The 17,872-nt window shown below is 41.1% G+C and overlaps 1 protein-coding gene across 9 annotated transcripts in view; it reads right to left on the bottom strand.

Moving 5' to 3' along the window:
- Positions 1-17,497, bottom strand: part of GPR155 (G protein-coupled receptor 155) — a 42,899-nt gene extending 25,402 nt beyond the window's left edge. The window contains exons 1-4 of one of the 9 annotated variants that reach the window (XM_070731789.1): positions 14,911-17,497; positions 11,674-12,181; positions 3,208-3,607; positions 1,443-1,608 (exon numbers count right to left, since the gene is read on the bottom strand). In XM_070731789.1, coding sequence (XP_070587890.1) covers positions 1,443-1,608; positions 3,208-3,607; positions 11,674-12,145 — 1,038 coding nt within the window. In that variant the 5' untranslated portion in view covers positions 12,146-12,181; positions 14,911-17,497. Of the gene's footprint in view, positions 1-1,442; positions 1,609-3,207; positions 3,608-11,673; positions 12,182-13,990; positions 14,096-14,296; positions 14,515-14,598; positions 14,751-14,910 lie in introns of those variants that run through there. The other 8 variants (XM_070731795.1, XM_070731788.1, XM_070731797.1 and 5 more) reach the window with 8 other exon arrangements.
- Positions 17,498-17,872: the final 375 nt, after the last annotated feature.

Raw genomic sequence — 17,872 nt, forward strand, 5'->3', positions numbered from 1 at the left:
TTGTTATGTTGTGAGCCGCCCCGAGTCCTCAGAGAGGTGCGGCATACAAATTCAATAAATAAATAAATGAATAAGATGCACCTTTTTACCCCCAAGAGGGCATAACTTGGGTGTGTCTTATACACTGAATGTAGCCCCACATAACCACCCACACTCGTTGGTCTGTGTCTGCCAGCAATTTACTTGTTTGCAACACACAGCAGCAGAGCCTGATTAGCACAAGCCACTGATTATCTGCCTCCCACTCAGCTGATTGAAGTTACGGCACTTTAAAGCTGCACGAAGGCAAATTGCTGCAGGGAGAGGCAAAGGCTGAAACTGGCTGTTTGTTTTTATATTAAGTACAGTAATACCTTGTCTTACAAACTTAATTGGTTCCAGGACGAGGTTCTTAAAGTGAAAAGTTTGTAAGACGAAACGTTTCCTATAGGAATCAATGGAAAAGTGATTAATGCGTGCAAGCCCAAAATTCACCCCTTTTGCCAGCTGAAGCGCCCGTTTTTGCGCTGCTGGGATTCCCCTGAGGCTCCCCTCCATGGGAAACCCCACCTCCGAACTGCCGTGTTTTTGTGATGCTGCAGAGGAATCCCAGCAGCGCAAAAATGGGTGTTTTGCTGGCAACGGAAGTCTGGAGGTGGGGTTTCCCAGCGAGGGGAGCCTCAGAAAAATTGCAGCATCGCAAAAACACGGAAGTCCTTGAAACCCCACCTCCAGACCTCCATGTTTTTGTGATGCTGCGATTTCGCTGAGGCTTCCCTCGCTGGGAAACCCCACCTCCGGACTTCCGTTGCCAGCGAAGCGCCCGTTTTTGTGCTGCTGGGATTCCCCTACAGCATCACAAAAACACGGAATTCCAGAGGTGGGGTTTCCCATGGAGGGGAGCCTCAGGGGAATCCCGGCAGCATAAAAACGGGTGCTTCACTGGCAACAGATGTCCGGAGGCGGGGCATCCCAGCGGTGGCGGTGGGTTTGTAAGGTAAAAATAGTTTGTAAGTAGAGGCAAAAGAATCTTAAACCCGGGTTTGTATCTCGAAAAGTTTGTATGACGAGGCACCCGCATGAACAGAGCCAATTTTATGACATTTTTGTGTGGTTGCTGCAGTCATTCAAAAAATGGTATGGTCATTGAGCCAAATAGGTGTGTGTGGGGGGGGGGGGGGGTTTGCTAGAAACTGGCAAAAAAGTCATGAATTTCAGTCACACAGCCATTGGATACTGCATCCAGTCATAAAGGTGAGCCAATTGCTAAGCACCCCAAATGCAGATATGTCACCTCAGGATATGATAGTGGTGTGGCATGGCCTTTCACAACAGCCAGAAGTTCTTTACAAGTTGTAAAGTACCTCTTCCAGGGTTATTGCAATTTTGAATGATTGTTAAAGCAACCAATCATAAGTCACCACCTGTAAGTATGTGGTAAAAGAAATATTTAAGAGACATACGACTTCTACTTCCATGTTAAACTGTGTTGCAAATATAGCCACACCCGGCGCTGTTGGAAAGACTCCATAGAGAAATGCATAGTTGGATAAACTGGTATGGTTGACCAAACTCTGGCTCTTGTCTAACAATTCCACCATTTCCCTGCATAGAAGAGGCATCAGCAGCCTAGAATAAAGACAGAAAGATAAATCACTCAGCTGTAAATTTAGGGCCCTAAATTAAAAATTATATTTTTCAATGACTCTTCTCTATGCTGGGAAACATGTAGATTTAATTTTATATGTAATACAAGTAGTCCTTGACTTACAACTATTCAATTAGTGACCTTTCAAAGTTATACAACAGCATTTCCCCCCACACTTACAACTGTTATAGAATCCCCATGGTCACATGATCAAAATTAGGATGGTTGTCAACTGAATGTATTTACGACAATTGCAATCCCATGCTCATGTGATAATCTTTTGCAACATTCTGACAGGCAAAGTCAGTGGGGAAGCCAGATTTACGTAACGACCGTGTTACTAACTTAACAACTACAGTGATTCATTTAACAACTGTGGCAAGACATACAGTAAACTGGGGCAGAACTTCACTTAACAACTGTCTTGCTTGGTAACAGAAATGCTGGGCTCAATTGTGGTCATAAGTCAAGGCGTAACTGTATTTTCAAGACCGCTATTTTGCAGCATTCACATTTGCAATTGAAGCACAAAGTATTTAAAGACTCTAAACCATCTAATAATTTTAAATTCCAATATTGACAACAATTTTTCATAATGTGAAAAAAATGGTATGGTTCACTCATTAGAAATATACACAAACATGCAGTATATATATACACAGTGATCCCTCGTTTTTCGCGGGGGATGCGTTCTAAGACAAACCGTGAAAAACGAATTTTTGTGAAGTAGAGGAAAAATATTTTTTAATGTACAGTGATACCTCGTCTTACGAACCCCTCTTCATACGAACTTCTCATGATACGAACTTCTCATGATACGAACTTCTCATGATACGAACCAAGTGCTTAAGATTTTTTTGCCTCTTCTTCCGAACTACTTTCACCTTATGAACCCGAACCGCCGCTGCTGGGATGCCGAAGCGCGGGGATTCCCCTGAGACTCCCCTCGCTGGGATTCAAAGCAGCGCCGGCAAAAATGAAGGGAGGGGAGCCTCAGGGGAATCCCCACACTTCGGCTGACAACAGAAGTCCAGAAGTCGGGTTTCCCAGTGAGGGGAGCCTCAGGGGAATCCCCAGGCTTCGGCTGACAACGGAAGTCCGGAGGCGGGGATTCCCAGCGGCGCAAGGCAAAAGGGGTGACTTTTGGGATGGGGTTGCATACATTATTTGCTTTTACATTGATTCCTATGGGGAAAATTGCTTTGTCTTACGAACTATTCACCTTATGAACCTGGTCATGGAACGAATTAAGTTCATAAGATGAGGTATCACTGTATTTAACGAGTATTTGGATTTTTAAAACCCACCCTTTGCATTAAACAGTCATTCTATAAAGTTTCTCAGCTGGAACTACATGTGATATCCTATCAGCTTCTTTAATAGAGTACTGTACTGTAGAAGAATTTTAATGGATTTAATTTTTTTAATGGACTTAATGGATTTAAGCCCCCTTTGAAAAAACCCGTGAAGTAGCGAATCCATGAAAGATGAACTGTGAAATAGTGGGGGATTACTGTATACACATGACAAAGCATTTAAGATTCAAGATTTAAAGAAACACAAAGGGGGGGAAAACTTACAGTTTTGCTGTGATGAGAAGAATCAGTGCAACAAATGTACCCCTTGTCAGTTTCTTGATTTGGCCAACCATGGTGAGACCCAGATAAAACAGAGCTGAGCCAGAAAATGAATTGGCCAGACTGTCAAGGAAGTTTTCCAAGTATAGAGGAATCTTTTGTTCAAGGATGAAATTGGAGGCAATTCCTATGAAGACCATAAACACAATGGGATTCTGCAACACGTGGAAAAGCCCAAGTCCTATGATCTTCATTTTGCTATGAGAGAGATTCTGATTATCTTTTGATTTTTGAATTTCACAGAAGATAAATCCCAATGGGTTTAGCATCATAAGTGATATTGGTGCAACCAGGTAAATGTACTGGAGATACTCAGGATATGTATTTTGATACAAAGCTTCAACTAGAGGGGGGGAAAAAGAAATTATGATTAGAGAGCAAACAATATCTGCATTTAGGGCTGACTGGAAACCCCTAGTAGAATTTTTGGATGACATGGGAAAAATGCAGTTCTGATTTATGAATTTGATGATTAAGAAAAAAAAATTGGATAAAAGAGGAAAAATAGTTTTTTTTTCTAATTGAACAGTAAAAGAAATTTTTTAATTGTACTTATATTTGCTGAAAAGGAAATCGGAATTCTTTTTCTATTTATTTTTCTTTTTGGACTTTTGCTTTTTGTATTTTTGTTTTTATTGCTTTTCCTCTTTATTAGTTTGTGTTGATTTTTATATTCTTTGTGAACCCCTTGATAAAATTTATCTTTAAAGAAACCAAATTCTCTGTGCTGACTAAGGCTGATAAAAATTTCAAGTAGCCCATAAGTTACAGCCAGTAACTCAATGATAGTTTGAAGTTATGACACATATACCTCAGGGCTACTTATGAACAGATTTGAAAATCTGACAGTTGGTTCCCTCCCCCTCCCTCAGTCAGATGACTGAACTTCAGGAGTTTGGCAACCAGACTGCATTTATGGATGTTTGTACTGTCCATCATTTACTTCCCGTTTTTGGTAAAACTACATCCATGGTAAACCAATGGTTTCCTTAGTGACAGGAGATTAGTTTACTGACTATAGCAGTCGCTTAATAACAACATCACTTAATGACTTACAAAAAAGGTCATTACATGATCAATGAGTTTTATAATTGTCACTACTGTAAATTGAAGACTACTTGTATAAGCCCAGTGTGCTTGGCAGGCAAAACTTGTGCATTACAATACAAGAAAAATGAAATTGGTTATTACCTAACTAAAGTAATCACAGTTTCCAAAACAACAAATATATTGAGATTTGAATGTGCTTGAACAAATAAACAGTCTGGCCTGGACAGGATTTACACAAGGGAAACTGCTAAAGTATTCCATACATTTTGAATGCAAAATATTTCATACTTGACAATCATTAAGTGTTGTACCACATGATTCTTGACAAATGTATATTTTATTTTATGTACGCTGAGAGCATATGCACCAAGACAAATTCCTTGTGTGTCCAATCACACTTGGCCAATTAAAATTCTATTCTATTCTATTCTATTCTATTCTATTCTATTCTATTGAAGTTGAGAGTTTGTGGAGTTTGAAATGGACTACTCTATATTTAATTGAGGTGCTCCAATGATACACTGTTCTGGAATAATTTCAAATTCAGAAAAAGCACTTTTTGAATTTGAAGCAAGCAGGTTGGATATGAAATGGGGTTTTTGAACTCTTCTGGAATATCAGAAAAATTCCAGATAATATTTCTAGTATGGTCAGAGTACTGCCCAAAACACAAAATGGAATATATTGCACTCGGCTACAATATTTTGTGCATTTTATCTCTTTTTCAGAAGTAGGAGGACATTTTGAACAATGGAGAGAAGCAACAGCATATACTTACAACATCATTATCCTGCCTTTGTTTATATATAACTGAAGGTGGCAAATATACCTAATACTCCTTCCTCCTCCTATTTTTTCTACAACAATGCTGTGATATAGATTGGGCTGAGAGAAAGGGGCTGGCTCAGTCACCCAGCTACTTTTCTGCCTAAGTGAAATCACAGACTATCTATTGTATCAAATTGGCCCTCAACTGCATGTTTTATTGGTAAGATAATTCACTTGACTATTGCCCAGCCAATAATTGAAAAATTCTATTTACTGAGGAAGGACATGATCTTACGTAAATGTTTTAAAAGCCTTTGACAATATTGAATGGTCTTTGAATTTTAAAATCAAATTTGTTCTGAGAACAATTGTATAACTCCATCTACTTAGAACTTTTGTAGGCAAGCTTGAAGCATGATACTGTATAACATTTCATTAATGATCTTGTTTTATAACTCTGTTTTTTCTCTCAATGAAATGGCCTTTGTATAATCTCACACCCAGTGATAAACAGAAATCTATTAAATCTTGCATAATCATTGATAGAGCAGCTAACACAAAATCTCTGCCATCACAACACACTTTCCAGCCAGAAAAACAATGAATAGATAAGTTCCTGGCTTTTTAATTTAGTAACATTGTTTTTCATCTTTAAGTCTAAAAAGCTAATATTTAATGAAATATCAATTTGGCCCATCTTTCCTAATGACCTGACTATCAAATGCTTTCAACTCAAATGTTTATTAGCCCTCTTGGCCATGCTGATAGAAAAGATAGGATCAGTATCCCAAATCTGTCAACAATGTCTCGCTGACCTAAGATGCTGGATTGGATGACATGGTGACCCACATTACCACAATCACAACTTGTAACAATAGTCAGTGGTTCTATTATATTCATACACCAAAGTCTACCCACCTATGTACCTATACAAGAGGTACCTGGAATGTCTCAGCATTTTCAGCTTCAATTATATATTTTCACGTATGATGTTACTAACTGAATGCAATATTTCCTGTTGCCATATTAACCATCTTTTTCTTATCCTAAGCAATTATGTGGCAATTTCCAGCTTGCCACCCTGAAGTCACTTTTATAGGAGGGGCATATAGTTTATTAAAATATTACAGACGCTATTCAAAAGTGGGGGTGAGATTAAATGCAAGGCTACAGGATAAGGGGCAGTATGAATCGCTCCTTGAGACTCTAAGATGAAAGACATGCTATCAAAGGTCCAGAGGTCGGTTTCAGCAGGTTCTGACCAGTTCTGGAGAACCGGTAGCGCAAATTTTGAGTAGTTCGGAGAATTGGTAAATACACCTCTGACTGGCCCTGCCCCCATTTATTGTCTGCTTCCTAAGTCCCATCTTCCCCTGTAATCTTCCCCTGGAGTGGGATGGAATTGAGATTTCACAGTATTCTGTCCCTGCCACATCCACCAAGCCATGCCCACAGAACCAGCAGGAAAAATTGAATCCCATAACTATAAAGATCTGAGCCTCCTATATTTATTTATTTATTTATTTATTTATTAGATTTGTATGCCGCCCCTCTCCGTAGACTCGGGGCGGCTCACAACAACAATAAAACAAAATGCAACAAATCTAATAATTTAAAAATCACTAAAAAACCCTTTTTAAAAAACAAAAACATACACAAAAACATACCATGCATAAATTTTATAGGCCCTGGGGAGATGTCTCAATTCCCCCATGCCTGACGGCAGAGGTGGGTTTTAAGAAGTTTACGAAAGGCAAGGAGGGTGGGGGCAATTCTAATCTCTGGGGGGAGTTGGTTCCAGAGTCGGGGCCGCCACAGAAAAGGCTCTTCCCCTGGGTCCCACCAGATGACATTGTTTAGTCAACGGGACCCAGAGACGGCCAACTCTGTGGGACCTAACCGGTCGCTGGGATTTGTGCGGCAGAAGGCGGTCTCGGAAATATTCTGGCCTGATGCCATAAAGGGCTTTATAGGTCATAACCAACACTTTGAATTGTGACCGGAAATTGATCGGCAGCCAATGCAGACTGCGGAGTGTTGGTGTGACATGGGCATACCTTGGGAAGCCCATGATTGCTCTCGCAGCTGCATTTTGCACGATCTGTAGTTTCTGAACACTCTTCAAAGGTAGCCCCATGTAGAGAGCGTTACAGTAGTCGAGCCTCGAGGTGATGAGGGCATGAGTGACTGTGAGCAGTGAGTCCCAGTCCAGATAGTGCCGCAACTGGTGCACCAGGCGAACTTGTGCAAACGTCCCCCTCACCAGAGCTGAAAGATGTTTTTCTAATGTGAGCTGTGGATCGAGGAGGATGCCCAAGTTGCAAACCCTCTCTGAGGTGGTCAATAATTCCCCCCCCCAGGGTGATGGAAGGACAGATAGAATTGTCCTTGGGAGGCAAAACCCACAGCCACTCCGTCTTGTCTGGGTTGAGTTTGAGTCTGTTGACACCCATCCAGACCCCAACAGCCTCCAGGCACCAGCACATCACCTCCACTGCTTCGCTGACTGGACATGGGGTGGAGATGTATTGATAAATCCAGTACCTAGGGGGGAAGCTAAAATGTTCAAAATTGTAATAGACAAAAGGTGACAACATTTAAGTTCCACCTTGAACACCTGTTCATAAGGATGATGGTGCAGCCCATGAGATCATAGAATCAAAAGAGTTGGCAGAGCCATTTAAGCCCCTGAATCTAAACCCTGCTCAGTATATGAAACCAAATTAAAGGATCCTAAACAGCTGACTGTATAGCCACAATCTGAACATGTTCTGTAAAGGAAAGCTTACTTCTAAACAACTTGTTCTACTGCTAAGCTGCTTTTGTTATTAAGAAGTTTTTGATAATAATCCTACAATTACTCTCTCACTATAATTCAATTAAAGTAGATCTTCCTAGATTTTAAATGAACATGTCCCACGCTGACTGACTGAGACCAGGTTTCCATCAATTACAGTCCCTTAAGAGATGCTGCTGAATTCTTGCCCCACTGCAAGCATTAGAGCACAAATAGAAGGGCACACATAAAAATTAACGGATCAGCGGATAATATTAAGATCTGAAAGTTAGATGTGTGACAGTTCCCCTTCTTGTTTTTTCAGGACTATAGCATTACAGTGTTGTAAAGTTTTCTTGCTACCATATCAATGTATTATACCACTGATTTGATGGCAATTTACAACCGCAAAGAAAAGGTATCACATAATCTGCATACAATGAAAATTATGGGAACTTTACATATAATTTTTTATGTAGTATCTGACCTGCAAAACTAACACATCCAATTGACTTCAACAAGTCTACTTTAAGTAGGGTTACTACATTCAGTCTAATGAAATCCAGAGTAGGAGTTAGCAGCAAGCAGTGATAGGCTACCAAAATTTTTACTACCACACTGTGGGCATGGCTTATGCATTTTGTTTCAACACTTTTCAGTGCAAATTGGGTGTTCTAGGGTGGAGCTCCAAATTTTGCTACCGGAACTGCGTTTCTGACCGTTCCCGTAGGAGACCATCACTGGTAGCAAGGTAATAGTTTTCCATATTTATTACCCTTTAGTGACTACCAGGAATTTTTGTGTACAATAAAATTTTGTGTAAGGAGCGTGCATAAGCACACTACTGCGTCTACCACAAGGTTCGACAAACCCAGGCGCCTGGTCGCCAGTGGCGCCTAGAAAATGTTGTCTGGCGCCTAGAAAATGTTGCCTGCTGTACTGTATGTGTATACAGCAGTGTTTTTCAACCGGTGTGCCGCGAGGTGGCTCCTGCAAGTGGGAGCTCCAGGGCTGAGGCTTCAGCCCTGGAGCTCCCACTTGCAGAAGCCGCCCCCCGGCTATTGCCCGCCGCCGCTACCCGCACACCCCAAAATACCCCCCTGCGTGCCCTTTTCCATGGGCGCGCAGTTCCCATTCCCCTGCCTGCCTGGGGGGGGGCGGGGAGGCGCCGGCAGTAGAAGGCGCTGCCCCCACCCACCCGATCCGCTCCCTCTCCTCCTCTTCCGCTGAAAGAAACGCGCGGAAGCTGCCTGCTTGAGCCTGGCGTTGCTCCACCCCGCTTCTTCCTGCTTGTCATCCTCCGTTGCCAGGAAAGCCGGGTTTGTTTTCCGTGAAAGCAGCGCGCCTTTTAACACGCTGCTTTCCTGCACCAGCGACGTTTGGCTGCCGGGGGGGCGCGGAGGAGAAAATCCTCCCCCCCCAGGAGCAGCAAAAGCCTAAGCGGCGGGGTGCACCGTTTGCCTTCCGGCTCAGTCGCAGAGGCTTTTGCTGCTTGTGGAGGGGGGGGGGGGTTGGCGGTGCCGATGCCAAATGCTTTCCCTCCGTGGTGGGGGGTGCAGGGCAGGCGCAGTCAGCCCCAGGAGACAAAGATGGAATGAGAGAAAGGAAAGAGAGAGAAAGGGAGGGAGAGAAAGAAAAAGTGAGAGATAGAAAGGATAGAGAGAAAGGGAATGAGAGAAAGGAAAGAGAGAGAAAGAGAGGGGGAGAAGGAAAGAGTGAGAGATAGAAAGGATAGAGAGAAAGAGGGAATGGAAAGAGAGAGAAAGGGAGGGAGAGAAGGAAAGAGTGAGAGATAGAAAGGATAGAGAGAAAGAGGGAATGAGAGAAAAGAAAGAGAGAGAGAGAGAGAAAATAAGAGAGAGAGCAACAGAGAGAGAAAGAACAAGAGAGAGAAAGCATGAGAGAGAGAAAGAACAAGAGAGAGAGAGAGAAAATAAGAGAACAAGAGAGAGAAAAAGATAGCAAGAGAGAGAGAAAGCAAGACAGATAGGGAGAGGAAAGGAGAGTGAGAGAAATGAGAACAAAAATGGGAGAAAAAAGGAGAAATGATAAAATGATTGAGGCAGAGAATGAGAGGAGAGAGAAACAAAAGAGAGAGAGAGAGAGGTGATTCTTGAAGCATATGGTAAAAAGCATCCAAATAATAAGAACCCCCCCCCCCAGCCCACACCTGTTTTTGAAAAGGATAAAAGAGAAAAAAAACCCAGCCCTCAACTGGTTTTGGAAATGGTTGGACTGTGTATACATACACACACATAAGGGGGGGAGAGAGACAGGGATGGAAAAAGAGGAGAAGTGAGAGGGAGAAGGAATGAGGGAAAAAGGGAGGAAGAGAGAGAAATGAGAAACATGAGAGAGAAAAGGGGGAAAGACAGGAGAAGTACCCATAAATGAGACAGTGGTATAAATTTCAGGAGGGATGATTGATGATTGACTGTATTTATAAGGGGATGTTACGTGGGATTGTATATATGAGGGGGTTACAAAACCAAGTTTGCTTAAAAAAAATTCTGGCTCCTAAATTTTTTGGCTGGCTCCTAGATTCTGAACAACTTTGTCGACCCCTGGTCTACCATCCTGTCCTTCTGTCTTATTATCCTTTTTATCACTTCTTTATACTTTGTTAATACAAACTATAATTCTATACTTGTTTGACAAATATAATAAATAAATAAATAAGTTCTATTTTAAGCTGAAGTAAATCACAATAGATGTCATAACTTAGAGTGAATGGTCTACCTGCATTTTCAAAAATATGTTTACCAACTTCTGCAGTCTAGAAAACCTATTATATCAAATTTCCTGTTTCATCACACTATAATTGCCCTTTACATGATAACCCCAAACTTCATTCTGCTAAGTTTCTTTAGTTAGCATTTTTAGAATGACGTATATACTAGTATATTATTTAGGACTTAATGGTGCTTAAAGGACACAGCTATATTCCATTCTGTAAAGTACCATTTAATCATAGCCACCTGAATTTGGTTTGCCAATATTTACTTGTGTACTAAAACGGAGAATCCAATTTTTCTTTCCCTAGCTAAGCATTCAAACTAGTATTTTCTTATAAATGGTATCAGCATAAAGTAACATTAAATAACTATATACAAATACAAGCTCTGTGAATCAGAGTAACTTTCAAGAACAGGCAATATAAAAAAGGTGAATACATTTTTGTTATCTGGAGATCCATAAGTAATGCCTAATGTGCCACTCCCTACAAATGATGAAACTATTGCATTCATGCACAGAGAGTAAGTTTATATATCATCTTAATCTGTTGTTTATCCAGTAATGGTTCATTAAGTAAAGCATAATTGTTAACTTCATCAGACTCTCTGAGTCACAGAGCATGGCTTACAATTCATGACTGACTAAACACCAAATGCTAGCTACAGTACAATATCTATCGCTTTTTACAATGTTATTTTGGGGCTTGGGTGCAGTTTAATATATGGAATGTTTGTTTGTTTGTTTGTTTGTTTGTTTGTTTCACAGGCCAAAAAACACTTACCGTACCTTTAACAAAAACACCTCATCTTTGCAATATCACGCCAATATATTTTTTCTTTCAGGAAGCAAAATATATTTTCTTCTCAAAAATTAAAATACTGCACTACCAGTACAAAAACTGACCGGCTTCAAAAAAAGCACTATATTGCTGATAAAGTGGATAATTTATGTATTGTATTAGAGACACACATAAACCCCTCCTCCCCACAGCCCGAAATATGTGTTTCAGGAATGGGTATTATGCATGCTGATTCTAAAGCACCTTGAAAAATTACAATTATATATAAAATGATGCTTACCTATAGGATATCCCAGTGCAAAGTCATTGCTCTGAGTAGCAAAAATAGGAAAGAGTCCAGCTTTGCTAAATCGTTTTTCAGGAGTCACTATCAAAAATGTTAATGCACAGACTAAGAAGAATACTGAGGCTTTGGCAATTAGGATGCTGTACAGAAAGGACCACTTCACGTTGGAAAAATTCAATAAGACCATATTTTTGAAGAGTAAAGCTGGGAGTGCAAAGCGGGAGACAAAATTTCCTAATCCTTTGGCCTGAGTGGATGTAATTATATTAACTCTTCCAGCTATATATCCACAAAGGATAATGCCAAAGCATTGTAACAAAGCTGGAAAAAGCTTACTTATTGACATCGAAGGAGAATTACTGCTTAAGTTCAGTTGATCCTCAAACTTGTCAGATAGAAGACCAGACATATTAGTTGCAGAAAAGATATTCTTTGTGTTGATGTGAGTAAAAAGATCCATGTTCATTTGTCCCTTCTCAAATTGCTAAAAGTAGAGTCTGATCTGTAAAAGAAGAAAGGCAATGCTGTTGTTTTATAATTTTGAGCTGGTATTGCATTCGGTATTTGTGTCTAGGTCACTGCCAACATGTCAAACCAAAAGCCATTTTCATATTAGGTTGAATATTTATCAGTGGACACAGAACATTGACTCTTCTTGAAAAGAGAAACAAAAAACAAAGCAGGTGACATCGAGATGGTGGTAAAAAGGAACTGAACTGCTTGTAGATAAACTACAATGATTAACTTACTTTCAGAAATATACTTGCAGACATGAAATCCAAGTATACTTGCCAATCACAAATAGAAATAAGAAGGATAGCTTTGTGGAAGAAAGTATACTGACTGGAATTGCAAAGAAAAATTTCTGCAACAGGAAGCAACCTTGTTAAAACATTCTTACAATAATCTGGGGAGGTGAAAAGTTTTTTAAAATAAAACATAAGAGCCAGCTTATTTTTGAATTTCCTGTTTTTGAAAACCAACTAAACCATCTGTCATCTGATTTTCTACACTGACGCCTGAACAAAATTGTACCTCGGTGGGCAAAAAAAGGGGAGAAATGCAAATATAATTTTGAAGATATAACAGTTTTATATACTAGCTGTAGTTTAGTAGTTCAAAACTCACCAACAGCTCAAGGTTGAGTCAGTCTTCCATCTTACCGAGGTCGGTAAAATGAGGACCCAGATTGTTGGGCGCAATATGCTGATTCTGTAAACCGCTTAGAGAGGGCTGTAAAAGCACTATGAAGTGGTATATAAGTCTAAATACTATTGCTACATGCTGTTTAAAAGTGTACAGAAGTCACCACCAGGCAATGAAGTTTTACAATTACTTAATCCACTAAACGATATTGCAATTACCGGTATGTCATTGAGTAAGTACAGGGAAAAGGAATAAGTAATTGCAATAGGATGGTGTCATTTTGGCCAGTTGACCTTTATTGAGTTTAAGAAAGAGATTACCGGTAATTAAAATACTGAATTTCTTCTGATATTTACACCTGGTACAAAAACACAAATTACCCAATGCCTTTGTATCATGAGAGTAGCTCTATGCAGTGATTAAAAGCAGTGGACTAGGAACTGGAAGACTGTGGGTACAAAGCCTACTGGGTTGACTTTGGGCTATTCAACCCTAGGATAAAGATCCTGGCAAGTTGTCTTTGGAGATTCCCAGGTCATGGTTGTCCCAAAGATACTTTTTCAAAAGGCAACTGGACTTTCTAGACTTTCAGAAAGTCCACCTGCCTCTTGAAAAAACAACAACTTTGAAACAAACCTCAGCAAGCTACTTCAAAAAATCATTGCCAAATAACCCTGCAGGGTCAATGCTGGTTTAAGTAGTACCCGCATTTTGACTTTCTGAAAGCATGCTTGGATGCATTGATCATAATAGCAACAGCACTTATATACCACTTCACAGTGCTAAGCTGTTTACAAAGTCAGGATATAGATAGAAAAATAGAATTCTTTTATTGGCCAAGTGTGGTTGGACACACAAGGAATTTGTCTTTGGTGCATATGCTCTCAGTGTACATAAAGGAAAATATACATTTGTCAAGAATCATGAGGTACAACACTTAATGATTGTCATTAAGTATTGCCCCCAACTATCATGGTCATCGTTTTACCGACCTTCGGAAGGATGGAAGACTAACTAATCAACTAAATCGCTACAAACTTTAACTGCTTTTAAAAGAAACGCATCCAGCCCAGGTTTAGGTCTCAAACAGAAGGGGACCCACCATCACCCCACCACCCACACCGCTCCCTCCCACGCGAAGCTGCAAGAGAAGCGCCAGTATCACCTGAGGCGGCCCCAGCCCTCAGCCAATAGGATCGCGTTTACGACAAAAGAGAACGCGCTTGGTGGCGAGTTTGAGTCGATTTGCGGCCAGAACGGCGCTGCCGGCTGATGCTAACCGGTGCAAAGCTGAGGCGAGTGCGAGTGCAAGTCTCTCACAGAGCGCCAAGCAAAATCACCATTCCCCCACCACCACCACCTCGCTTTCCGTGCTCTTAGTTGTCACTGGGCAAAACAGAAGCTCCCACAGAGGAGACGTCTTGGAGGGAAGGCAACAACCTCCGAAATACATACAAACACACACACACACCTCTCCTGCAGCGCGTTAGCCCCTGGAGTGCCACAAGCCCTCAATTCAGCTAAAGTCCATTCCGTGAAGAACAGCCCAAGCGTGGCCCAGCGGGAGAAGCCCCTCCTCAGCCCACTGCCTTGTCTTGGAAGCCGGCTAATGCCTTACCTCTCCCGCGCCCTCTCAATGCCCGGCTCCCCACAGCAAGCAGCTGGCTGTCGCTTCCACCCTGCGAAGGGGAGCTGCAGCCTGCTACGAGCCTCCCCCCCCCCCTCCTTCCCCGCCCACAAGCCCTTCTCCGGGGCGCTCCTGCCTCGATTTACCTGCCCTCGCCCTACGGGGGCTGCAACAGTGAGAGCAAAAGCAAAGCGGGCATCTCCGGCCTTGCGAGGGGGTGGGGGCTGTCGTCCTGACGGGAGGCACCTCGCGTGGGGCTGAGCCCGGCTGCGTATGAGCTCACCGCAGAGGCGGGTCCGGGCTGTCCGAGCCCGCCCCGCGTCTGGGTTTAGCTAAGATGGCGGTGGGGTCGCGGGTTGCCGCACCAGAAAGCAGGGTGGGCGGTGGAGGGGAGAAAGCGGGTTAATCTCACCAGCCGGTTGCCTTTGCTCCGTTTTACCTGACGCGTCAAAGCTTACCTTTCCGTCGGCTCTGGTGGCTGGTTCCTCTTTTGTAACCGTAGACTTGGGCTTTTGCTCGGAAGTAATTCCTACATGCCCGAATGAGGCTCCCTATCAGATGACGCGGTGCAACATGTAACCTTGCGAGATAATCCTGCTGCATTTGAGCTGCTCCATGTCTTTGCGTTGATCTGCTTGACGGTGGAGACTCTTGGCCTCTATTAGCCTCGATTCCGATTATTATTTTTATTTTCCAATATCCAGCCGTTCCCTTTCCTTCCTTCCTTCCTTTTCTTTTTCTGTTATATAACTGTTTGTCCTAGTAACCAAACGGGCCTTTTCCCTACTGCTGAATTGAAGCGCCAGCCTTGAGTATGTACAAAGCTGTAGAGGCGGCCAATTCCTGTCCTATTTTTATTGCCTCTCTGAAAGCCAATTAACCACCTGACTTCCTTGCAAGGCAGAGGTGACAACACATCTCCATTTTGACACACCTGGAAGTTGCTCTTGGGCGATGCAGAAATAAGGGGGAAATGTTAACACGCCCAAGCCTCTCTTGGCAAGCAATCAGAAGGATTGGCAAGGTAGGTTTATGTTAGTGGTGAAAGCAATATGAAAATTTTTAGAACCCATACACTATATGCTATACACAAGTGACCTTTGCAATCAGATTATAAGCAACTGTGTTCTCTTTGTTGATGGTGTAAAACTATTCAACACCACCAACAATGTTGCTGCCCTACAAAAATACTATCTGTCTTGACTCTGTCAGAATGATCAAGCAAACTGTCTTGACTATCTGCCAGAATGGTCAAACAATTGGCAACTCCAAATCTCAACCAACAAATGTCTAACACGTTGGCAAAAAATAAAAATACAAAATATAATCTGGGCAAATACGACCTTGTAGACTAGAGGACTCTCACTCTGACAAGGACCTTGGAGTACTCAGCTCTAATGATCTAAGTGCCAGACCTCACAGTAACAGCATTGCCAAAAAAGCATTAAAATGTTTAAAACCAGCTTTTTGAATTTAACTTATACATTTATTTACACTTACATCCATGCTACACATTATTTTTCATTTTTCTCCTTCAATTCAGCAACATTTTAGTTTATTGACATTGCCGCTTTGCAAACAGTCCAGGGAAAGGAAAATATCTGTGCTATTTTCTGTATTTGTCAGTTGGAGTTTCTAGTAACTTTATTTAGTATTTTCAGTTAGTATCACCTTGAAAAACAACAAGGACTTGTGATGAGGAAGAGGCACTCAAATGAGGAAACATAACTTAACCCTGTTTTAATAATGCAAAGCTTGCATGAACAAAAGAAAAGCATGGGTCAATGGTTAAAAATGGGACATTTTTAAAACTCCACTTTCCTATATGTAAGAACACTTTTTTTACTCCTTTCTGTTATGGTTGTTCTGTTATTTTCATATCAAAGAAAGTTTTGAAAGATAGAATATAAGCGATGAGAACAAGGGCGATGAAATAAGGGCTTTAGCTTTTAAAGAACGAAGTAGGATGTTCTCGAGAATATTGTGAATTTTACTAAATTTTGTCCCCAGCATAGAGTATCAATTAAAACAAACATTCTCCCCAATGTATGATGAGTTTGAGATCCCAATGCCAGTTGTTTTTATCACTTAAAAATCTATAAAATTAACATTCAGTTCAGAATCAGTATATATACCAGAGGTATACAAACACACACAAACACACTATAGAACCGGTATCAAATCTCTGGTGACATCACAGAGCCAGTTCTATCGGTGCCGGTCGGTGGATGCTGCCATTTTGGTGAGGGAGGTTTAAACTTTTTGGGAGGGGATTTTTTGCAGATTTTTTTCATCTGTGCATTTGCAGAAGCCGAGGTTCCGGCACTGCGCATGCACTGCCATCTTGGTTTTGGCTTTTAAAAAATATTGGTTTTTTTTCTCTCAAACCCAAAACTTTACCCTTAGACCAGTGGTTGGTTTCTACCAGTGTGTAAGGTGACTCCGTCCTAGTAGCGGATGCCAGATTGCATAATTTGTGCGCGACCGCTCCAGTGCCGGTCTTTCGACAGCACCATTTTTTTCTTGAATTTTCCAGCTATCTTGCTTCCTGTGCATGCGCAGAAACAAAATCTCATGAGAGGATCCTATCATGTGCTAGATTTCAGCAATATTTTCCTTCCTTGCATTCATGGAAGCAGAAAATCACCAGAATCTCACATTTTTGCTTCCTGTGCAAGGAAATAAAGAGGATGCGTGCGTAGGTCACCAATTTGCAGGTAAATGCAACCCACCGCTGCCTTAGACCTCACCCTGTTCCTAAGAGGTCTTTAAGGTTCCTAAGACCTATGCTCGGGTCTATATGACCAGAAATGAAATTTGAGACCCTGTAGATTATTTGTCATGCAGATCTGAAATTTGTGATTAATTGACTTTTCCTCATTTGAGGGGTTCTTACTAAGAGTGTGGGGGTTATTTCATTTTGTTTACTTTTTGCTATACTCGTTACACCCAAAACAGTACAAGTGTATACTAAATGTGAATACAACAACAGGGTTAAGGGGTGTGCATAAGTGTACCAGCGTATCTACTGTCCTTCTCCTAATGTTCCCTTTTATTCATATCCATTTCATGTATTTATAGTTATGTTTCTACTTATACCTGTTATCTAATACATACTAGATGAAATAAATAAATAAAAATAAAATAAAAAAATAATACTGTTGCCTATTCAGGTGCCTTCTTTTTTAAACCCTTTAAAGGAGAAAAAAGGGAATACGGAAAGAATACAAGAAAGGCAAGCTTTTTAAGAGTGAAATTGCTTTCTCACTGAAAAAGTCTTTTCCCCTTCCATACAGCATGCTCAATAAATCCATTACTTTTAGTGTTTTGATAAAACACAAATGTTGAGCATATAATTACATTCACATATTTAAAACCTCCCTAAAACAAATTAGTAAATGTAAAATCAAGATGAAATAA

Source organism: Erythrolamprus reginae, chromosome 1, assembly GCF_031021105.1.
Source record: "Erythrolamprus reginae isolate rEryReg1 chromosome 1, rEryReg1.hap1, whole genome shotgun sequence".
Classification (NCBI taxonomy): domain Eukaryota; kingdom Metazoa; phylum Chordata; class Lepidosauria; order Squamata; family Dipsadidae; genus Erythrolamprus; species Erythrolamprus reginae.